This window comes from Coturnix japonica, chromosome 1, assembly GCF_001577835.2.
Source record: "Coturnix japonica isolate 7356 chromosome 1, Coturnix japonica 2.1, whole genome shotgun sequence".
In the NCBI taxonomy this organism is placed as follows: Eukaryota; Metazoa; Chordata; class Aves; order Galliformes; family Phasianidae; genus Coturnix; species Coturnix japonica.
Window position 1 is genome coordinate 11,164,617 of NC_029516.1, and position 23,736 is coordinate 11,188,352.

Consider the following 23,736-nt stretch of genomic DNA (forward strand, 5'->3'; position numbering starts at 1 on the left):
CAAATAGCACAGCCATGTTCCAGCTATTCTCAGGTTCCTTGGAAAATGATTTAATTTAATGGGGGTCACGGGAAGCTGCTGAGACCAAGGAATCTGTGCCAGACTTGATTATAGTTTGGAGCCATTCCAAATCTACCTTTCTTAAGTTCCACCTTCTGAATGGCACTTAAATCTAAGCTTATGGGAGATCTAAAATGTCAACAGACTTATAGATCTGTACCATACTACAAAAATATAAATAAATGGGGGAAAAAAATAATATTCAGTGTATATAGTATTGTTCTGGGAAAACAAATCCCCTAGCAGATGTAAGGGAACATGAACTTTCCTTTTCCAAAAGTACCTGATCGGGAAATACAGATAAACCTCTACAGGTCTGGGCACATCTTGTAGTAATAACAGGACAAAAATTAGATGAATTCACATATAAATTTAAAGCATTGCTCACCATTTGGAAAGTCATTTGGAAGGATTAGAGGAAAGGCAGTATAAAAATGCAGATTATTGTGATATATGCTCTAAGGCACTATTGATGCTAAGGTACATGCTTAGTGATGGAATTTTATAGGTCACGTTGACAGTTGTACTTGATCTTAAAGGTCTTTTCCAACCCAGGTGGTTCTATGATTCTGTAGAAGTTGCTACCAAGAATTACTGTTTAATGAGAGAGTTAATCATTTTCCTAGCTGCATCCCCACCTTACTGTTCCACATGAGAGAACTAAGTAGCAATGTTTGAAATCCATGTTTACCTACTGCATGGAAACAGCAGCAAAAGTGTTCAAAAATTACTTTGTAATGTACACATAACCTACAGAAAGCATCAGAGCAGAAAGAAATGGCTGCATGTCTGCGGTTCTTAATGCGAGCATGACACAGGAAGAGAGATATTAGGACTGTGTTCAGTCTGCAGGTGGAATGAAAACAAAATAAGCAGCTGCTTTTGAAAAGATCTGATATTTCAGTCCTCCCTAGGTCATTTCCAAAGCAATAGTGTTATATGAAAGTGCATATCAAAATCAACAGCATCTTTTTAGAAAGTTAATACAAAATAACAATTAGAAATGATGAACACCAAAGGTTGCTTCTCAAGAAGGACAATCTCAAGGATAAGAGCACGCTGCAAAAAGCGTTTATCAGAGTGCTGATGACAGAAAGCCCCAGAAAATAATGTTTTCCAAGTTAAGAAAACCTGAGCACAAGAAAGAAAGATTGTGACAAATAATCTCAAGGACTAAGTGGACCTGAATACATCCAAGTTTTGCAAACACAGAAGTTATTTCTTCTTCCCACCAGAACCACTCTTTTGAGATGTAATAAGACTAATTGGAGCTTTTTTTTCTTTCTTTCTTTCTTTTTTTTTTTTTAAACTGAAAGATTCATCCTCTTTTGTTGTTCTTAACAAGTACACGTCAGAAATCCCTCTTATCACCATCAGTGTCCAGCTCTGCAGCCCCTCAGATGGAAATAGGACTTGGCTGAGCATCAGAATGCAAGGCTGAAGGGTTGACTGAATTGCAGCAGTGGTGTGGCCCAGGCAACTGGAGAGGAATGCAAACAAAGAAGTATATCAGGATGCTTTCCTGGCTCTTCTCTCTCAGTCTCTGGCAAGTGGAAGGTCAGGGCTTCCTAAATCAGCTGTGGGCAGGCTGCATTTCAAACCTTTTCTAAGAGCAGTGGCTTTCAGACTTAGGGTATTAAGAAGGAAGGTTGCCTAGGATAGCTGAAACCAACTGTCTAAAAAATGCCATGTTACTGTCTTTCAGTCTTCAACTTTGTATTTTCTTAGAGCAACATGATCAATTCTTTTTAAATTCCAAAGCCATTGTTCTGTTAGCACAAAATATGACAGCATGAATTTAAGTATAAGAATTATCAGTGGAGGAATGCTGATGTGATTGGCATCAGTGAAAGCAGTGTTAAGAAAAAGCCAACACTGATAAGAAAGCGATCTGTGAAAGAGAAAAATGTAATCTGAAAAGCAGAAAGATTTCAGCGAAGAAATGAAGAGCACTCCTGAGAGGGTGTAAATCTGAATGAGACATGTCTGTTTGTGCCACCTGGAAATCCATCCTTGTAAGTACATCCCAGGAAACTCTGGCTTGAGCTGAGGCACTGCATAAAGCTAGGGAAAGAAATAAAGAGTGTTTTAGAAGCAACATTTGCTTCAAAGCCAGCTGCAAATTCTGCTAATTCCAGACATCCTGGAGCACTTCGGAGAGAGAAGGTCCCAAGTAGCCAGAAATCCTGTGCTAGTGCACCTTCTTCTATCAGAAGATACTTGAGGGAGTAGAAATATGATAAATGCTCTGAAACAGAAGCTGATTCACAGCAGAGTGCACCAAGAGAATCTTAGGAAATGGACTTTTTATCACCCAGAATCTCTGAACAAGTTTGCTGAGGATAAGGATAGCCAAAGGAACTGGACTTCCACAGAAGGTGAAATGCCACAGTTCATCCATACCCAAAGAACAGCAGCATCATGTTTTGTGGGAAATAGTTTGCCAGACTTATTCTCCAAAGAATCGAGACCACAATGAGAAATCATATTATTGTGCAAGTGCTGCTGGGAATCCCAGTCCTGTAGTGCCCTTAGTGCCCAGGGATTGCTGCAGGAAACACCAAGTTTCATACAAGTCACAATACACAACATTCACAGCCAACGTTTCGGTACTGAGCACTTCTCAGCCCAGCAATAAATACAACTTGTTTAAAGCAGCAGACCAAAGTTTTTCTCAGAAGGTCTGCTTAATTCCCAATTTATGCATCTGTCAAAGTTATTGGCTTTCAGCAGGAGTTGCTGCATGCTCACACTGTGGTTGTCTAATTGCAGGCACTCGTAATTTTCCAGCCTTATCCCTATCTATAAGAACACCATCAGAAACACATCTACATTGCACAGCTGAGCATCGGGATGCAGAGGCATCCCTAAAGGCAAAACAAGGCAAAATGGTTCACAGCATCCAAGAATAACATTCAGGTTTATAAATAAAGCTAACAAATCGCAGCCTCTCCATCCAACAATGAGCTCTGCTAGAGGCAGGTTAATTCTAATGACAGATCTGCCCCAGGAAGCTGCAGCTTTCTTCAGCAACAACCAGTATTTTTCTAAATATCAGTGGAAGAAGGTCACTAGGAAAACCTGTGATGTTTTACTCTAAGTCTTAGCAGTGCTGGCAACTTGCTTCTTCTGGCTTACTGCTGCTAGCATTTCTTTTCAATGCATAAAACTACATTAGAATACATAAGTAATTACAAAAAGTGCTTGAAAGTAATGTATTTTACAAGAAATAAATTAAAAAAAACCTGCAGTCTGGGCTAAAAGGTGGAGGAGGCTGAGGCATGATTAACCTCTGAATGGTGGCTTATGGGTGGATTCTATCCCAACAGCAAGGCACAACATCCACCCCCAGCCTGCTTCCCTGCTGGTGCCAAAAGATAAAAATACTGAATTTCATCGACAAGAAACACTTTAAAGAAAGCCAAAGAATCAAAGATTTCACAGCAGGACTTCACTTTCTATCAAGTTTCTATCAATTTTTGTCATTTTTTCCTTTAGTTTTATGTTGTTTAGCACCTCCTGAGGAAAGCTGGAAGTTTTAGGCACTCCAGTCCATTCACATCAGTGTTTAGGAAAAACTTCCCCTTTCCCTCCTTCAGAAATCTGGGTCCAGCCTTGCACGCACTGTGTTGGGATGATCAGAATCAGTGAGGTCTGGCACACAAGGACTCTGTGTATCGTGGCTGGCTGTCATTTCACAGAATCTTAGAATATGCAGAATTAGAGAAGACCCACATGGATCACTGCGTTCCAACTTGATGGCGCTGTTCAATGGCTTTTCTTTACCTCTCTCTGTGCATTTTCAAGACGTGTGGCTTCATATGGGGCTGTCATGTACAAAACCCACTCTATGGATCATCACAGAATCATAGACTGGTTTGGGTTGGAAAGGACCTTTAAGATCATGCAGTTCCAACCCCCTGCTGTAGGCAGGGACACCTCCCTCTAGACCAGGTTGCTCACAGCCCCATCCAGCCTGGCCTTGAATGCCTTCAGGGCAGGGGCATCCACAGCCTCTCTGGGCAACATGTTCCAGTGTGTCACCACCCTCACAGTAAAGAATTTCTTCCTAAAATCTAGTCTAAATCTGCCCTCTTCCAGTTTAAAGCCATTCCTCCTCATCCTGTAACTACATGCCCTTATAAGAAGTCCCTCCTTAGGATTTACAACATGGCTTTGAAAACTGGGGTTTAGATTCATTTTCAGTTATTTAAGTTATTGCACATGATGAGTAAAGCTTCAGTACACATAAAGTTATTTCTGGCTAATAGATGAAATTTGCAAGTTATTTAGCAAGCAGCCATTTCTGAAAGGGCTTGAAGTAACTCTCAGTTCATGTTCCAGCACTGCCCAGTCAACTGAGACAAAAAATGTGAGAGTTGATACCAACACAAGGATTTTTCATGCAAACTGATTGGCACAGTTCTGAAATTTGTTAAACCTTTTGCTTTTCATTTGTCATGACTCCTTCAAAAGCACCTCGAGATGTACTCCACACGCACTGTTCAGGTGCCTCCACCTCCTGAATATATACATGTAGTAGTTGAAACTATTCACTAATACTTAGACTTACAGCATGCTTATTTGTCTCGGCTTTACAGAAATACTTCTTTCCTGTTACATATGCACTTTTTACTTGGGTGTTCTAAACTTACTAAGAATTCTCTGCTCTAACAATAGTGAAATATCTTTATGTCACTGGTTCTGTTAATTCTAATGATTGGTCCTAGGCTGTTCCTCCCCTTCCTTTAGGAATGGTACCTTCCAGTCTCTCCATGTGCATGAAAAGTGACAAGCATGGGTCCCCATATTTCTACTTATTGGGCCACCCTAAAGACACGGTTTGTAAACTCTGCATGTATATTATCTTTCTCTAATTTGCTTTTGTTTCTCACAGTTGTTGAGTCTTTTCTACCTTTTTCTTACACTCTTGCTCTTTTAGTAGTTTCTAAATTCTCCTTTTATAACTGGTTATCTTAGATAACAAAGCACCTGTGCATTTTACAGGAATATTTTAATATCCTGCATATTCGGTTCTTAGAGTTCCACTATCGCTAGTGCAAGAAGCACAGCCGTAGGTCTCCTATATATCTGTTTTTCCCCATTACAAAACTACAGATAGCCAAAGCCATAATTATCCCCGTTGTTATGGTCCTTGGCTTACAAATATAGCAGTGATGTGAAGGTGGAAGTTACATGCTGATCTCAAATCATATTTATGTGCAGTTTCTTGAAGAAATAACTAATGTAAAATTGAAGACTATTTGGGGAAGAGGCTGCAAGGCAACATTCAATTTTTAAACCTGGTGACTTTGCTGAATTTATACATAACGCTTTGCACACGATTTCAAGCTATTTCCCTGAGATCCTACTGCACAAGTTATTCATATACAAACATTTGTAATATACACTCATGGCCCAGAAATTATACCTGGAAAGCAAAGGAAAGTAAAATGTATTTTTCCTAGCTTTTCTTGATTGTTGTCATCACAGAAAACCCAGCAGTGTTCAGATGAATTCAGTCTCCTGCTATTATTGACTTTGCACACTGTAGTGTTTGCTCTAATTATAAGGCAAGTTTCATGCTATTGAAGCAGATAGATTGGAAAAGGAAAGGCTATTCTCAAAGCTGTCCTCCCGCTACTGTGCTTTGAGCAGATCCTCACACAATTCCTGCCCACAACACCCCCATCAAAAAGCTGTGTTTGAGTGATGAGTTTGGGGCATGCAAATCAGGGTAATTTAATCAATTGCTTGCAGGTGTTGCCTGTTACAGCATATTTCTGGCTTGTATCTGCAAAGAAGAATGTTTGGAAAGCAAACGTTCCCTTGTGTTTTGCTAGTGCATAACTGGACACATGTTGAGACTATTGGAAAATTGCAGCAGTGTAGTTCAAGAATCTTAACAGTATACATCAGTGTCTTTCCCATCTGGTCTGAGATCCCTTAGCAACACATCAGAAGATCCTGGGTAGCATAAAACCCCGAACAGCACTAGTGCTTGCAGTCATACTTAATTTAATCCTGCTTTGCTGACCTTCGTGTGTGAAGAAAAGTTATTCAGAGAGATCATGAGGTTAGGAACTGGCCTGGTGGTAGGGCTGGTTTGCAAGTCTCCATTGTCACAGCAAGCTACAGTTCTAACATAAGTATTATACATTAATAATCATTACTTTCTACCATTAGCTTTGTTTTTTCTCCGGTAGCATAACAGACACAGGAAATAACCCTTCCTGAGACAAGTAGAAATTCTGATTGTCTATAAATTAGCTTAGTAATGCAGCCACAGAGCTGATTATTTATTGGGCAGGAAGTGTTGAGGCAAATCAAAGCATCTTATAACCTTTCAATTTGCTGTGTTTTTAATGGAACAGTGTGGTGGGACTTTCCTAAAGAGTCGGTTTTGCAAGGAGGCTTGTCCCAACCAGATGTACATGCTACCTTCATAGCAAAAAGGTCATCTTTTAGAGCCCTGATCAAGGATGTGAATCAAGTCTCCCAGCACAGGGGACAGATATATCAGCTCTTCTTGCATGTCTAAGGAGAGGCCCCTACCATGACATTACAAGTCAGTCTTTTATGAGTCTGAATTTCTCTCACTAGAATTGTACCCATTTTGGATAAATAATCATTTATTGAAGTTACCAATAGGCTTAGTTGACTTTAGATATAGCAAAGGAGAGATGCAGTTGTTAGAAGGCGGTTTGGAAAGTACATCCAGATCAAGTGATACCTGCTTAGGTTCTGTGCTTTCATGCAGGACAGGTTAGCTAGTGAGCACTGTATCTATGTTTGCAAAAAACATATGAAAAATTTGGGAGCATACATTGTGTTTTTGTTGTTTAGATACAGAAAATCTCCAGCCTTCAGAAATCTCCAGGCAACTGAAAACTTCTATCTTCTAATTATTTAACTCTGTTAGTATGCCAGTAGCTTTTATCTTTGGATAATACATGGCTAAAGCATCTGGGCCTGAACATTTAATCCAGATACATCTACCTGTTCAGAGTACTGATGAGATAATCCTATTCATCCTACTTTTAGTACTCACTTTACAAACCTCCAGAGCTGAGGTTGGGTGTTACTGAATCTTGAACTAGCCCATATATCATTCATCTGATGTGAGCTCAAAAATCAATAGTCATTTTGGAAAAGTGCCCTTTCATTCAGGGCACTGCAAACTGCAGTTCAGGGAACTGCAAACATTCATTCATATTCATGTCACATTTCCAATAACACCTTGTTACTTCTAACAACACCAACTTAATTTCAGGAACCTGCAGTGTGTTAAAAACAAACAAACAACAACAAAAACAAAAAACTCACTAACTTAAACAAATGAATCAAAGCTCTGGTTAATAAAATTAGTCTAAAACCATCAGGCAATTTGAATATGAGCCCCCACAGGTTCTGGCTGTTTTAATGCTACAACTGTTCAAGGTTACTTGGACAAAGTTGAATATTAAAATTTGTTTTGCAAACATGTCCTTATTTTTTAATAAATATGTAGCAGCTGGCAGGAAAGTAGAACATCCTTCTGTTAAGTGACAGTGTATGTGTAGGGATACGCAATGCAACCTTCTGTTTTAAAAGACACATAGACCTTTATAGAGGTATCCCTTGATACAGTAATAGAAAACATGCTTTAGAAAAGGAGATGGATGGGAAGGCTTATTGAGTTTTGTGGGTATGTTTTTGAGCTAGTGGGGTGATACCATTTCCTAACATTTAAATGTGGAAATACCAAATCCATTCCATAGTCCTAAATGTTGCTTTTGTAGTTACACCTCCAGAGACTTTAGTTAGTCCAGCTAAGTTCTCTAACCCATACTCCCCCAGTCTGTGTAATGGGAATAAGAATATTTACTTACTTACCTGTCTCATGAGAGTGTTATGGTGCCTTAATTATTTAATGCTTGAAAAGCACTTTAAAGATTAAAATTCCTAGCTGACTGCTGTGCATTCTTATTACAGCAGAACCTCACTAATCCGTATATGTTATAATCCACACCAAAACTGTCAGTGTTCCTCCACATCTGAGCAAAGATTTAATAGAAGGGTGTTGAGTAAGTTCTCTTATTACTAAGGTTTAATTATTACAATACAGTGTACTGGAGTACATTTACTAATGGGTTGTAAGGAGTAGCTAATTACAGCTAAACTACAGTGGCTAAAACAGATGAGCAGATATTATCCTTGGTTCTGTTCACATGAACTGTCATTTTATAACATTTTCTTTGCAGTTTCCTATATATCTGTTCAGTTGACAATACTGGATGATAAGTGCCCAAAATAAAGGGCCTAAGAGAACACAACTGTCTCTCCCAGTCTTCACTGCACTGTTTTTTTCTTTTCTTCTTGCAAACAGAGAAACAGGAAAAAATGGGGTTCAGTGACTGTGTCTTTGTCATCTGCTATAGAACTAAGTCTCGTTTTCTGCTCTTGCAGCATAACATGACACAAAATCTCTCTTACTGGTCATATCTGTCTTTCTCACTCACAAATTCACAATGTGCCCCCAGATTAATAGCATGGCTTCACTGCTCTGTGGTGCTGTTCATCAGAGTTAGTTTCCCTGTGTTTATGGTGGTGTCCTTACAGCAACACACCTCCATATCAATAGGAACAGTATGGAGACATAAGTTGTCACTCCTGGGGCCTGACTCAATAATTCTCATAACAAAGTTAATGCAGTAGCTTCTTTTATTACTGGACATTAAGGGTTCTAAAGCCCATTCTACATTTCTTCAGCACAGCCAATTTTCTGTAATGGCACATATTCACTAATAAGAACAGACCCACTCATCCATATTTTGATGTGAACATTGATTTGGAGGGGTCAAACTTCATACTGTTCTGGAGGGATGCCAGAGGCATTGTGCACCCACCTCTGCCTTGAAATGCACAAGAACATTTCATCTTTGCACCTCCCAGTAGTCTCCATCTCTAAAAATATCAGCTGAACTTGGAATATGATGACTTTAAACTCATTTAAGTGATAGTTTAAGTGATCTGTGGTTATCCAGGCATAAGAGATTCAGCTTTTTAGCTTGCTTAAAAATTCCATAAGCAGCTATCAGATCTTTAAGGAACAAAAGCACAGCTATGAAACTACAAGGAGTTATATAAAATGCAACAACCAGCAGTCAAGGTTTATTGGGAAATCCCTGCCAAAGGCCTGGTGCTATGCTACATAAATCTAAATTAAACTTAGACCCTCTTTTGGCTCTAGTCATCAGCATGTAAAATTTGATATATCTAAATGCTCATATAGAGCATGACATTAAAAAAATATTCCAGTCACTGGATAGAAGACATAAGCTTCTTCCATGGAAGACATTGGTTGCAGTTGGTCCAGCATCTTGTGGTGCTGCTTCCAGCTGGTGTTTGTGGCCCCACAGTAGGGAGAAACTGTGGGAGCTCATGGACCCTGCCAGACATCTCACAGCTCGTTACTCCTTGCTTGGAAAAAATCATTCAGAAAATGAAATGCTTTTTTTTATTATTATTTGACAGTATGTGCTAACTGTTACTCTCCAACTCATGTTTAGCGAATGGGACCATGGAGAATATAACATATTTTTTTTTAGCTACAGCAACACATGTGCAGTTCAGAATTTTAAACATCTGGGTTCATTCTGAAAACACGTACTTTGTGTTTGCTCATTAGGAGATGAACATCACAATATTTTACAAGATTGCATTCACTTACACATGCACTTCCATCTCATTAGACAGTTTTCAGAGAAAATTGTCTCAGAGTCCAAAAGATGTCAGATGTCATGGCAACCCCAACAGCAAGCCTGGTCGTAGGGCTGACCCTTCATTGCCCAGTGGCCTTGAGTCTGAAAAGACATAGCTGAAGAGAGACTAAATTAATTCAACAGCTTCTAACTCCAGCAGGATAGGAATATTTATACATGAACATTGTAAATAAGGATACATTTGAGCCAAGTTATGTGTTTTGCTTAAGATCCTGCTGTGATCTTAAGTGAGAACTGCCAATGCAGCACCTGCTGGGAACAGCTTTCTGGGGGGCATTTGATGAACAGTCAAAATACTCTGAATTCCTTACTTATTAACTAAATTTTATGTATATCTATGTATATTTAATAATGACAGCTATTTATTGACCAGACAGGATGTGATGCCTACTGGCAACACCCATTTTAGCTGAAATAATTAATAATTTTAATATTTAATTTTAATTAAATGTGTAATATCTAGCTCTTAAATTATTCAGACTTTACAGAATGTTTTTCATTAATACCACACATTCTATTAACATATTTATGAACACCTTTTATGACTTAATGTGGCTTAATTCTATTAATAAAAACTAATTTAAAAGTCATTATCTTTTCTAATTATACAGTAACTTCTAATGCAGATAGATTTTCCAGTTCCACTGTGGTTCTGGAATAAAACTGCTGAGTTTTCTGCAGCTTCTATTCTACTGCCTGAGTACTCAGAAGATATAAAACCTTCTTTACTAAAGGGATGAGTTTCAATTGACTCGGTTGTTCTGATCTGATAGATGTGAGATGTTTGGCACTCCAAAAGGTTTACCAAACAACTTGAAGGACCGATTGAATCATAATATGTAGTTGGAGTAGCATCATTCAAGACTAGCACTTAGGCTGTCCGTAGACTTAACACTGACACAGCAGTGATCTGTGAAGCATAAAAGCACTGTGAAGAATGCAGCTTTCCATTTCAGCTGTTCACATTCCTAGTGAGTAAACCTGCAATATTTATACCGATGCATTAACTTAATTCAAAGAAAAGTCAAATATGCCAGGTTCACTTGAATTAGTGACCATGATCATTTATTTAAATATTTAATGGCTAGAAATATCCATCAGATCCATATCCATTGAATTGGCTAAAAAGGCTCTTGGAATGAGCGATAAGCTGTTCACTCATAATATTTTTCTGTACTTGCTACTGCAAGAACAGTGTTAAAATCACCTCAGTCCTGTTCTGTCTTCTGACTAATGTTGTAGATGATAGACAAATGATCCAGAGCTTGGTGTATACAACAAAATTACAGTTAATTGCTTAAGGATGTGCCTCATATTTAAGAGCTGAACAGCAGAATTATCGAATGTGGGCCAAAGTGAGACACAGCACCCAGGCTCATCCAAGCTCCCCTATCTATATACTTTCTGGGACACTCACATCCTGAGTGTGTCTGAATTCTTAGTTATCTCCCGTATCAACCTGAATGTTGTCAGGCCACTTACCTGCAGTCACCTTTGCTTGTTAAAGAAGGCCTGATATGGAGCAATGTTTGTTATAAATCACCATGGCAATCCACTCAGCTTTGATCTGTGGCCTCCAGAAAGGCTTCCCAGAAGGAGTTCCCCAACACCAGTTACGATGTACACATTCAGCTGAAGAGCAGATGTATTCTCAGAGGTCTTCAGAGACATTGCTCTTTCTCTCTGACTCTGTGAGGCAATTAAATGATTACCTCACGTGATTAGGCCAGTAAAAAGCAGCTGAAGCAGTGGTGTAATTAAACAGCTAACTCAAGGAACAAGATTTACTGAGAATGTATTGGGTATACAGTAGGATCTGAAACAATATAGAGTGAGAATAGGAACTCCTCAAGCTCAGTCATTTCATGTTTCGTTGTTAACTACTCTAAAAGTAGACATTATTTGTATCTGTTTTCTTCCATAGCAATTTATAAAGATTACTGACACACAAATCAATGTGTGTGACGACTTTCCTGCTTCAACAAAGCATTTGGCATTTTTCAAAAGGATATGTTAATTTTTTCCTTGCACTGTGCTGTTTTGCCCCCTCTGCACTATGTCTACGCTTTCCCTTTCTCTCTTTTCTCTTAGTTCCCAAATAACCAACATCATTTCCCGAGCTTCTGCAGGTTTGGTCTCCTAAGCATAATTAACAATCTGCTCTTTCTGAAGTGTGTTTCTGTAATTCTAAAATTAGATTTCCAAACATGAAAGCACTTTCTCTGTGAAAACTCCATGCACAATACAGAAATGGTGTTGAAAGTGAATTTTACCTGAGCTGAGATCATTCAAAGTTGCATCAAATGGCCCTTGTGAGGACTCTGTGAACCATCACTGTTGTAAAAATATTTGATAGAACAAGGATATAATGAAAGGTGGACATAATGAACCCAAAGGAACTGAATTGTTGCTCACTGGTAATAATTAGTAACATGAAATGAATCAGAGTATGAATTGCACTGGGAAGAGAACAAAGCAGGAAGCAGAGCTGTGCTTCCCAGTGTTGGAATAGGTCAGTGACACATCTTCTGCAGGTAAAACTAATTCTTTGAAGGTATAGAGGAGATAAAAATCCTTCACTTACCCTATGTTTATAGTCACAGATCTTCAGTTCTTACGGACATCTGCAAAAGCCATGCCACCGGTGTGTCCCATGAGTTGTGGTGCCCCCCATTCCAATGTGAGACCAATTCTGAAATAAAAAACAACAGGTGGTGACTTTGATCACAGAGAGACTGGAGCTGGCTTTGTTTTATGCTTCTAACACCAGCCTCTCCCATCCTTTTTCCTAATGAATCATCCTACTTTTCTGAAAACTCACAGCACAAAATTCACAAGTAAAATGAGCAGGGACTGAGATGCCTGTTCATTTTCCTGTGACTGTTCATGTCTTTACATAAATCACTCCAGTTACTCTGCCCATCCATCCTCAACCTCTGCAGAAAATAATGAGCAAAGTCACAAATTACTAGAAAGCAGAAAAATTCCACTCCCATTTGCTGGTTACTGTAAACTTTCAGGGTCACAGGGGCATTACTGAGCCCAAAGAGGCAAGCAGGAAGATGGGTGTGGTATGTGATTGTATGAAATTGTATTAGGTTTTCATTACATCAGAAACAAGACTTCACAATATCAAACTCATTTACTGCATTTGTAGGAAAGGAGTTTATATGCCAGATTAACTAAATATGGCCTATATTTATTTTTGTAAAGGTAAATGGCATGCATGTTGTTTTTGTACATAGAATCAATGTTTATTTTCAGAGCTACTGGCGTTGAGGGGTTTGGGTGTGGATAACAGCAGTGGAAGAAAAGAGGATTTCTCTCTTTTAAGCCAAGCAAAGGGTGATTTGTGTGAAAATGTTTGTATAGCACTATTGAATAATTAATGAGAAGTGGAAGTTTGTAGCCAGAAGTAAGGGGGGTGTGGTGCCCATTGCCACAGACATTCTGGGAAAGGACAGGTGGGAGAATGGCATACTGTGCCATGGCAGCTGAACAGAAGGCATCAAGAGCTTGTCTAACAATCCACACCTCAGGGAATCAGTTATCTCGGGAGACAAAGGATGCACTACATCTGGGCTGTGGAAGCTCCAGGATGAAAGATTAAAGATACTTTAAATATTCTGAAATATCCCTCCTTACAGAGCGTTAAAGGAAAGCTGCAGGAGGCCAATGCAATCAGGTACATCACAAGCATGTCAGGACGTAATGAGAAAGAGCCGAATGCATTCCTAGTATAACACTGCCAGCATTAGTGGATACTCACCAGGGGACAATTTGTCCCATTTTTGTTATTAGCAGCATCTCTAAGAACTGTTTGCCACCTTCTGGCAGTACACAATTTCAGACAAAAAAGAAGGGAAAAAAAATGCACCATGTTTGGTATGTAATCAAAAACTCTTTGATTCCCTCAGAAAATAACTCTGGGACAGTGTGAAAACAGCTGGTTACACATGCCAGGAAATATGTATTTTATGCTAATGAAAGAATGAAAAGCTTTAAAATTTTGTTCTCACACTTTGGAAATATAATATGACACTGAGATTTTATTGTATTGTATTAATAAAGTGTGAAGTTATTTTTATTATTTAAATTGCCATTAAATCTTAAAGAAATTAATATTTCTATCTTCCACTTAATTTTACCTGGTGAAAAATCCCACATTGCTGAAATACTGTTGAGCAATTATTTAAAACATTTTGATTCAAAAGGAGAACCCAGCAGCAAATCCAAAGTGTAATCTCTCTTGACCTGAGATCTCAGCAGAGCAGATGAGAGCGAGGCCAGATTTAGATGCAATCTTAGATAGGCAAACTGTAATGAAATCTACTACAGAAATTTACTACAGGAAATTAGATTAAATAAATAAACACATCAGTGGGCTGAGCTCTTTCCTGATTTGACACCTAGCCAATGCTCAGAAAGTAAGACAGGTACAGATGCTTCTCAATTAGTAAGGCTATGGGCTTCTTTTGCTGATGGTTCAGATTGTCACCGGCAAGCACTGGATCCAAAGAAAGGACTAAATGTTAGTTAGGAGAGGAGCAAGTATGTGAGTAAGGGCATAATTCCCTGTCTGTTAAATACGCATAAGCAGGCACAGCAAAGCAAGTAACTCACATGTGCGTCAGGTCTACCTCAAACGAAAAGACAGAAAAGTCCTGTTCCTGATGTTTCCCCTTGTCACCCTTCCTCCAAAATGGCTGCCTTTGTCTCTTACTTGTCCTCCTACACACTTGAGATCGTGCGTCTCTGGTGTCTCTTAACTCAGCAATTGAAGCCTTGCCCGAGAGTTATGTGAAACAGGTCACAGGTGAGTCATTCTTGCACATCCCATAGAAGTGCCGTCAAGCCGCAGACCAGTCACTCATGGGGACTAAAAGCCGCCCAGAAAACACCTACTAAATTACACCAAATCAAATGCCGTCACTGTGACAGATGATAGTTCTGCCTCCCGGTCATTTATCTTGTCTAAATTGGTAGGTCAAGGGAGCTTTTCTCCCTTCAGAGAAAGGAGGAAGGCAGCTATTAGCCTTCAGTGAGATGTATAACTTTGAAAATTCATTTCTCCCTCAGCAAGTATGATACCCAGAGTGACAAAGTAAAAGCACAAATTCAAAACTACATCATCCCCAAATCTCTCCTGTAGTTTCAAATGAATTCAATATCCTTCACTTCTGCTTGGAAGTTGTTAGGGAATTAGTAGTTTGAGCCCTATTGAATACACGCAGTCTTCATTTTGTCCTTGAAGAGGTCAAATCATTGCTCTGTCTCTGGCTGAGAATGCTTGTGAAATGTTATCAGATACTTTAGGATAACAGACACTAAATGTAGGTTATGTTTGCACTTCACACTGCAGGTTTTTACATAAAGCTTAAAATTAGGACAAAACATTATCTTTTTCAGACATATTAATAAGTATCTTCAAAATGTATCTCTAGCCTTAGAATAAGTGTAAAAGGAAATCACTCATTAAGCTGCTCAAAGAATAATATTTGGCATTTTTCTCTTATTTATGTTTGTTATGGAAAAGCAATCATTTCAATGATGGCTGAATACGTCCAAATGAACTCTCATGATTTGCACAGACCTCTGAAAAATATTTATGTTTTGAGCTGTAAATTACTTACATTACTGTGCTTTGTCCCACATTAGTAATGCAGGTGTTTCCCCATAATTCTCAAATATTAGAGAAAAGTTGGTTATGGTATCCTCTTATCGGTATTGTCCTCATCTGCCAAGGAAATCTTGCAACAAATGCTGGCTGTCATGAACACCTATCAAAGCTGAGGAAGACTTTCAACCTAATTTCATTTTATTTAGAAGAAAAAGCAAGTTAGGTTGGATTTTTGCTGCGCTCAGAGTTACAGAAAAGTCATTTCATCAACTTCTTACTCACAAGTACTTTATTACCAGAGAGTAGGCATGGCTGTTTTGTTTAATGGCAGCTTTTTCCTTCAGCCACTGGAAATGGAGCTTACACAGGTGCCCGCTCTGTGATCAGGTCAGGCTCAGTATGTCACACTGCAGCCAGTGGCTCACCTGGGGGTGTCCCACAACCAAATTTCCCTAAGCTATAGCTGCAAGACTTCTTTCTTGGTTGGTTGTGTTTTCTTTCTGTTGGTGTTTTCTAGGGGAGAAGCAGAGATCTGATGTTCCCTATCGTGCTGCAAGTTCTAGGTTACAGACATATGTATATGCATATTATTACATGTAATAAATAGTCCCCTGCTGATTCACTCTGAAGTTGGTTCTATCCCATTACAGTTTCTCAATGCAATATTTTATGATCCCTCTTAAAAAATAATAATAAAATAAAATAAAATTGAAAATTCAAAGTTGTCCATTAATGGACAAGGCAGGAATCCCCACCACTACCCCATCTCCAGGAAATAAATCAGCAGGCTGCTCACCTCTAGAGGTGTCCCATAGATAACAAGTACGGCATTATCCTTTCTGCCCCAGAGGAGCAGTGAGCGCTGTTTGCAGCCCTGCTTTCACACGGTGTTCTCCTTCCACTTGGACAAGAGAAGCTGGTCTTTGCAGAGGGGCACATTTTGTGCAGTAGTGCTCTCATTCTCCAAGAGCACCTTGCTGCTCCAGGCCATCCAGTGCTTCTGCTGATGCGCAGCTGATGTTTCCCAAAGTAACCAGCTATTTCCTTAACTTCAGCTGACCTCTGGGTCTCGCTTCAGATCCAATTATGGCCCACTGGCCTTCACTACCCCTCAGTGAAAAGCAACATCTCAAAACAACTGGGAAAGAAAGGCTGTAATTAAATCAAAATGATCTTCACCTCTCCCCCATGAAGGTGTGTGGTGGTGTGCAACTGTGCCATTAGAAGCAGAAATTGAGCTGAGGTTGTTTCCATTCTTCATTCATACCGATCACGTACTGATGTCTTAACCAATGAAAACCACCCTGAGTAGTGTGCAGTGCTGTGGGGTCCCTGTGTGTCTACCTCTCTCTGCAGGGGTTAACTCAGGCTAATGTAATCTGCAGGGATCAGCATAAATTAGCTTGTAGCAAGCTCCATGCTGCTGCAAACTGATTAATTTGCAAAGACCTAAGGTGGTGTTCAGTGCTGGTTCAGACACCTTGCTGGTGCACAAATTCACCCTGCATTGCGTGGTCCCACTCGAGATGTAAAGAGATCAGGCAGAGGGACTGGGACTCCCTGAAGGAGCGCTGGTTTTGAGGGCTAACCAAAGCAGAATCTCCTGGATTTCAGATCTAAGGAAAGCCTGGGTGGGGTCTGCTTCTCCCCCACCACCACAGCCTGCAGAATTACAGAATTCGAGAACAAGCCCACGGAAGCAAATGTAGGCAAGCGCCTGAGAGCTGATAACTCTACATGCCTGATCCTCCCATTTATTTTTCCTGCTCGAGTGCCAAGCAGGGAGCAGATGGTACATTACTCAGCCTTAACTGGAGGGTAAGGAAGTGTGATTTGGAAAAAAAAATAAAGTAAAAATCAGTTGGGACCCTCAGCCCATTTAGATTCTAAGCTCAAAGTTTATTTGTCTTACACAGAACTTGTACTTTCTCCCCTCTCAAATGCTAATCCTCTCCACACATATGCTCATTATGCAAAAGCATATGACAAACACCATCTGGGAAAATAAACAGCTCCACCGCTAACCGCGCTGCTCCCTCCCCTTACGTCACCCACCTCACTATTGTCTCTCCTATTTTTACCCACAAAACAGCAATCACTCAATCAAGCTATTAACTTAAATGTGCTGTCTCAGTCAAACAAGCTGCAGGTCCCAGACTGGGCAGTAAATCCCACTCCATTTTTCAAGATGATGCGCATCTTCATGATAATTTGAAAGCAGTCACAGCACTGAGAAAAGCAAATGTAGCTTTTAAAGGGCATTTGGTATCACTGAGGGATGCTAGTCCTGACCCTCAGAAGCCCAGGCTTGTTTTCCAGCTAGAAGGTTATGTTTTCTCCCCTGTGAAATATGCAGCTCTTGCCACAGGTTCTACCTCGTTTCCATGGATCCCTGAGACATTCTCTAAATAGAGAATGACATTAGCCAAGTTCAGTGATTTCTCTAACCTCAGTGTAGACGGGTAAGAATAGGAACTGTGCTGTCATTAGACATGATGGATTCATTGTCTGCCTGAATGTTAATCAAAAGAAATGAGGATCAGATACGCAAAAGAAAGCATTTGGCTGTCTCAGAATATCGTGTTTTGTACTAGTGGATTAAGAAAACCATCATGATTCAGCAAAGGACATGTCTATTTAGCTAAATTAAACAGAATCTGCACAATCCAACCGTACTGTATTGAGGCTAAGTAACCGGGAGACATTCAAAACACACAGCCAAGAAAGAGCCTTAGCAGCTGATGCTGTGATATAAAGGTGGAGCTTTGTAAGTACCCTGCAAGAATTGTGGGGCCATAAACACTGCAATATTATATCTATTTAGAAAAAATATGAGACAGAATTCAATGATGACCTTATCTGAGCTACAAATTCTTGTCAATTAGTATATGCTTGTGGGGACATGTTTATAGATGGCAGAAAGTCTTTCTCATTTGTCCTCGGAGACAGCACTGATATTGCCCAGCAAAGAAATACATTATACAGCTAGAAAAGAGGCAATTTGATTTCATGAGCGCATCGTTATTATTTTAAGAATAATTTAACGTAGGCAGAGAAAAGCAGAACCTATATAAAAAAAGACCGAGGTTTTCAGTGTGTGCAGTACCAGCCCCGTGGTTTTTACTTTCTCCTGGGCTTTTTATTTATTTGGGGGAGAGTGGGACTGTTTTATTTTCATAGAATCATAGAACAGCTTGGGTTGGAACAGTTGTTAAAGCCCCCCACAGTTCCAGCCCCCCATCTGAGGCTGCCCTGGGTCGCATCCCACCTGGCCTTGAGCACCTCCAGAGATGGGCACCCACAGCTCTCTGGGCAGCTGCGCCAGGGCCTCATTGCCCTCTGAGTAAAGAGTTCCCTCCCCATTGACCTCACTGGGAGTCTCACTTCCCCTGAAAGACTGAGGAGTCTGATTCTCAAGCGTGATTCGGGTGTTCATGTTGCTTTGTGTGTGATGTGCATGACATGCTGAGCACACCCTGACGCCTTCTCTCTGTTGCCATCACAGACGAGCCAAGCTCCTGGAGCGCTCCCGCTGCCGCCTCCCCAGGTCTGCCGGAAGTAGCTCTGTCCCTCGACGACATAATCTCACCATTATCCTCATCACACATAGCCCCACCCTCTGACCCTTCTCACCAGATATGCCCAGAACCAACATGGGATATCAAGAGGGAACACGATGGAAGGAAACCAAAGGAGCTTTCGGTGAACGGCCACAAAAAGAAAAGGGTAGGAGAGCAAAGAGAAAGGTCAGCAAGTCCTAAAAAGGCAGACAGGTCAAAGCACGACGAGCCTTCTTGGAAAGGATATTCAGAAGGCAAAACTAAGGTGACAGATGGTGGCAGGCTCACCTCGGAAAGCAGAGCGGTGGGACACAGCGTTATGATGGAGGCTGGCGTGAGAGAGCACATGTGTGCTGGAAGCAGTGATGAACAGTTTGGGAGGCTGAAGAAGCCGGAAAGCAAGAGGGGAGGATCTCTTAGCAAAAAAGAAGATCACAGATCCACAAATACCAGTGAGAAGAAGTCAGCTGCAGCACCTGACCATGCCAAGCTTGATGCAGGTGCTACCAAGACATACAGTAGCAATCGCTGCAGCTCGCCTGGAAGCGATATGGATCACAGCCAGAGGGATCCTGATGGGAAACCCAGTGAGTTCCCCAGGAAGGGACATCTCCACCCCATTAGCACTCGCAGCACCAACACTACAGTTCGAAAGGCAACGGTCTCCCCGGGACCGTGGAAAATCCCCGGCTCAGATAAGCTACCTGGCGTCCTGAAGTCTGGCACTTCTGCCATGAGCAGATAAGCACGGGACTGTTGCCCTCTAACTGTCTCAAATTGACGCAGAACATTCTTCTTAGTTGTTGTCTCACGTTGATTTATTTTAATTTATTTTAACTATCACACATATACACAAAGCATTGAGGGATGAAAACATTAGTCTGTAACTCCATGACAATGTGCACAGTATCTAATAAGTTCAAAAGCATATAGTCAACACGGAGATTTGAAATTGACCCTAAAGTCCCAGTTCCATTTTAGGGACTTTGGCAGCTATGGAAGAAACCAAAACAATATGAAGGACAGTACATCAGAGAAGGATAGTGCAGTGTAGCTTTAGCATTTTTTTCCACTGCATGAAGGACTTGGATTTCATTCAAACTTTATATCAAGAAACTGGAACAAGTTAGAGCAATCGCAAACTGGAACATCGCCTTAAATAAAACTGCACGGAGCAAGCTGAAACTGAGAGAGAATCTTTTCATGGAGCTAAAATGTTGTAAATAAATTGTTCTTGACATATCTAGACAGGGGTTAAAGGGTTTCTTTGAAGCATTTGGAACTGTACGCCCATGACACGTCTCCACTGTCACCGCTTTGGGATAGTCCACGTGATACCCTGTAGCACAGTTCGCTGGATGCTACAGGAGGAGTTGGGAATCTAGTGGATTAGTTTCTGTGATACCATCTCTACTGCCATTTTTGTGAACCAACCATGTTTCTGTACATTGGAAAGGAGTTAGGGTGGAGTTGTATTTGCAAATTATTCTCCAAAGCAATTTACTACACGTTCCCCAAATCCTGCACAGTAGCACACAAGCCAGTTGGCCAGGCTCAAAATTTCAACATCCCCGAGGCCCTTGCAATGTATGGAAGATTGCTACAGAGAAAAAGCTGCAGTTTCCTTAAGGAAAGGCCTTCCCATTCTGCAGGAAATGAGTTTCACTCATCAACAGTGCTATGTTCCATACCCACCCCCATTTCGTTAGGATGCTCTCATCTTCCATTCCCTCACTTAGGCAGAGTAGGTGTCTTTGAGGCACGTAACAATTATTAAATGGAAATACACTTTTTGGTGCCCTCAATTAGTAAATTCGATATATTTCCATTTTTAAAATGGTTTACATTTTATCATTTCTTCCTTACCTCCATTTTTTTTCTTTTTTCTTCTTCTTTTTTTTTTTTTTTTCTTTTGATTTTAGTCTTTCTTGCTTGTCTGTTTTGAATTTCAAGCCTTAAGTGCCAGGTAAACATTCCAGTCTGCCTTCACAGGAGATAAGTCTAAGTTCAGTCAGTCAGTCACTCTCTTGGTTCAAAAAGATACATGTGTGTACCTATGAGTGTGCATATGCTTCTTTGTCTGTCAGAATTGAAAAAAAAATAAACAAATACAAAATCCTGGGCAATAACACATTGGTGATTAAAAACAACAATGATGCAGTCAACAGTTCGTATTCCAAAATGATTGTTCTTGAGCAATCTTAGTTCCTCATGCGCTCTGCTGAAACGTTAGATTGAGATTGTCTTTGTTCCAAGGAATCAGCACATAGCTGTATGTCTCAAACATCGCACTGGACTGAGAAATCTATAGGCATGTTTCTTCCTGTCCAATTATCTGAAACGCCTCAAGTAAAGGATTTTGCAGCTTTCAAAGAATTCTTCTTTTTTTTTTTTCTTTCTTTCTTTTTCTTTCTTTTCTTTTGGGGAAAAAGAAATTCTGTGTATAATTTCTGAAAAGCACAAGTCCACGTAGCTGTTTATAAAATGACTATTTAGTGAAAAAAGAAAAAAAAAAAGAAAAAAAAACAACAGAAAAAGAAAAACCCCAACAAATCTTTATCCCCTGAACTAGAATCGAATATAATTCCAATATAATTTGCCATTAATTTATTGAATCTGATTTTGGACAATGCTTCTGTAGTGTAGATGCATGTCCTGGTATCTTATTTTTATGTATAAAGAAAGCAAACAATGAAATCTGAAAAAAACAGTGGAGATTATGCTTGCATAAACTCTAATTTGCACAGTTCACAGCTACTCCTTGTGCAGTAATTGCTTTATGCGGCTGTAATCGATAACCTGTGAAGACAGCACATCATCTAAACCCCATTCCAAATAATATTTCTGTGTAGTGTTAGCTGTGAATTTACCCTGTACAGCTCTATCTCTATAAATATAATTCCATGTATTAATAGTCACAGAAAGGCTGTAAGTGAGCAACTATTTTTATGAAACGCACCACTATGGATAAATTAACTTTTACAGAAATCTTGTTTACTGTATGATATTCTAAACCACTGTCAAATAAAATATATATCCAAAAAATCTTTTTTTTTTTTCTTTTTTTTTTTTTCCCCCAATTGTGTATAGTCTGTGTTAATTTGGAGTGACACGCTTCGGTGTTACATCGGGAAACATCATTTGCATGTAGATGAGTAGAATTAATGAACTACTGTGTGATGGAAATGGGAAATCTCCATTTTGATTTCTTACTCCATGGAGGGGAATAATTAATGAATTATATGCAGATAACCAGACCAATTCTATGTGGGCAGGGTGAGGTGCAGGAGGATACAAGGAATGTCTGCCTGGAGTGCGAGGCCTGAACTCGAATCATCCTTTCAGTCCCAGGAAACATGGGAACAGGGCAGTCAGAATCCCAGCATCACGGGGACACATCCTGGACATATAGAATACAAGCAAAAGGAATGAAGTGTTAGTTAGAGCCTGTAACCAAAAAAAGGTTGTTCACAGGCTGGGTGAAGGGGGATAATTCGATTTCCAGTTTACTTTACAGAAGCGTCATAAGGATGTCAAAAGAACTGTGACCAGGCAGCCCGTTCTGGAGCCAAATTCATCTCCCAGTGAGAAGAGCAGAAATGTGCTCCTTACCTTCAGTTAGGCAAAATAAATTGCCACTTCCAGACTGTAGGCACTATACGTTGGGCTGCCTGGAAAAGAACTGATTTATTATTTTTTTCCACACAAATATGACATGTAAAAAATATATGTATTTCCTTTTTGCTTAAAAATGATGTTTAAAAAGTAATAATTTATTTGCCGTCATCCACACCGAGCCTCTTTCAGCAGAGCTGCATTTTTCAGAAGATTAATGTTCCACATAAAGAAAATCAACCAGCTGAACTAATAACATAATTTTTCATTCCAATAAACACGTAACAAATTTGAAGTGCCTTTAATGCTCCAAAAACAGTTGATGCTCTTTAAATAGCTCCACTTGCATGGCTAGAACTGTGAGCTTGGGCCTGACTCAGCCCCAGCAGCACCATGGGGAAGCCTCTGATGCAGTGTAGACTCACCGGTACGTGCTTCTGCCCATCTCCTGTAAACAACACTGGCATAGTAACATAGTGTTTGCATTGTGTTGTCATTCCCATAGCCCCTTTTAATCTATAAAATAACACAGGATACACATGGGAAACCATCACCCCTCGATAGGAGGGACGTTGCTGCTCACATGCCTACCTTTCCCATGTCTTTGGTGCTAAGGCTGCTTTAGCATCAGTACCACTAGTTGCACTGATGAAGAATTGATGGAATTGATGCAGAAGTTCAAGCACAGTTCCATTTCTTCCCCAGTATTTTTCAACTTCCAGCTAAAGAGCAGCCAACCACTATTACAGAATCAAAGAGCTTCAGCCTGATGTCAGCCACCTCTACTGAGTATCATAATCCCATACTCAGCCTCCTGCATCTCAGATGCCCTCTGTCCTGAATCTCTCCTCCTCCTCCACAGCTCCTCACCAATTTTTCTTAATCATATCTCTGTAATCAGTTCTGTCGCCTTTTAGTGGATTGATTCTTCCATGCTTCTTTCTCGTATCCTTCAGAACTTTGTCTGTCCCTTTTGCCTTTTTCCATCTGGCCCTCTCTTGCCATCTGACCATTTACTGCTCACACAATCTCTGCTTTCTCTATATCTCAGCAGTTCCACATTAAACACCTCTGCTAAGTCATTCATGTAGGCCAATATAAATGACTCCTGTGTGTC

The 23,736-nt window shown here is 40.1% G+C and overlaps 1 protein-coding gene across 10 annotated transcripts in view; it reads left to right on the plus strand.

Annotated features, from left to right (window-relative positions):
• Positions 1-22,049, plus strand: part of MAGI2 (membrane associated guanylate kinase, WW and PDZ domain containing 2) — a 675,337-nt gene extending 653,288 nt beyond the window's left edge. For 7 of the 10 annotated variants that reach the window (XM_032442293.1, XM_015880706.2, XM_032442298.1 and 4 more), the window contains one exon: positions 18,950-22,049. In XM_032442293.1, coding sequence (XP_032298184.1) covers positions 18,950-19,749 — 800 coding nt within the window. In that variant the 3' untranslated portion in view covers positions 19,750-22,049. Of the gene's footprint in view, positions 1-4,790; positions 4,902-18,949 lie in introns of all 10 variants that reach the window. The other 3 variants (XM_032442308.1, XM_032442312.1, XM_032442310.1) reach the window with 2 other exon arrangements.
• Positions 22,050-23,736: the final 1,687 nt, after the last annotated feature.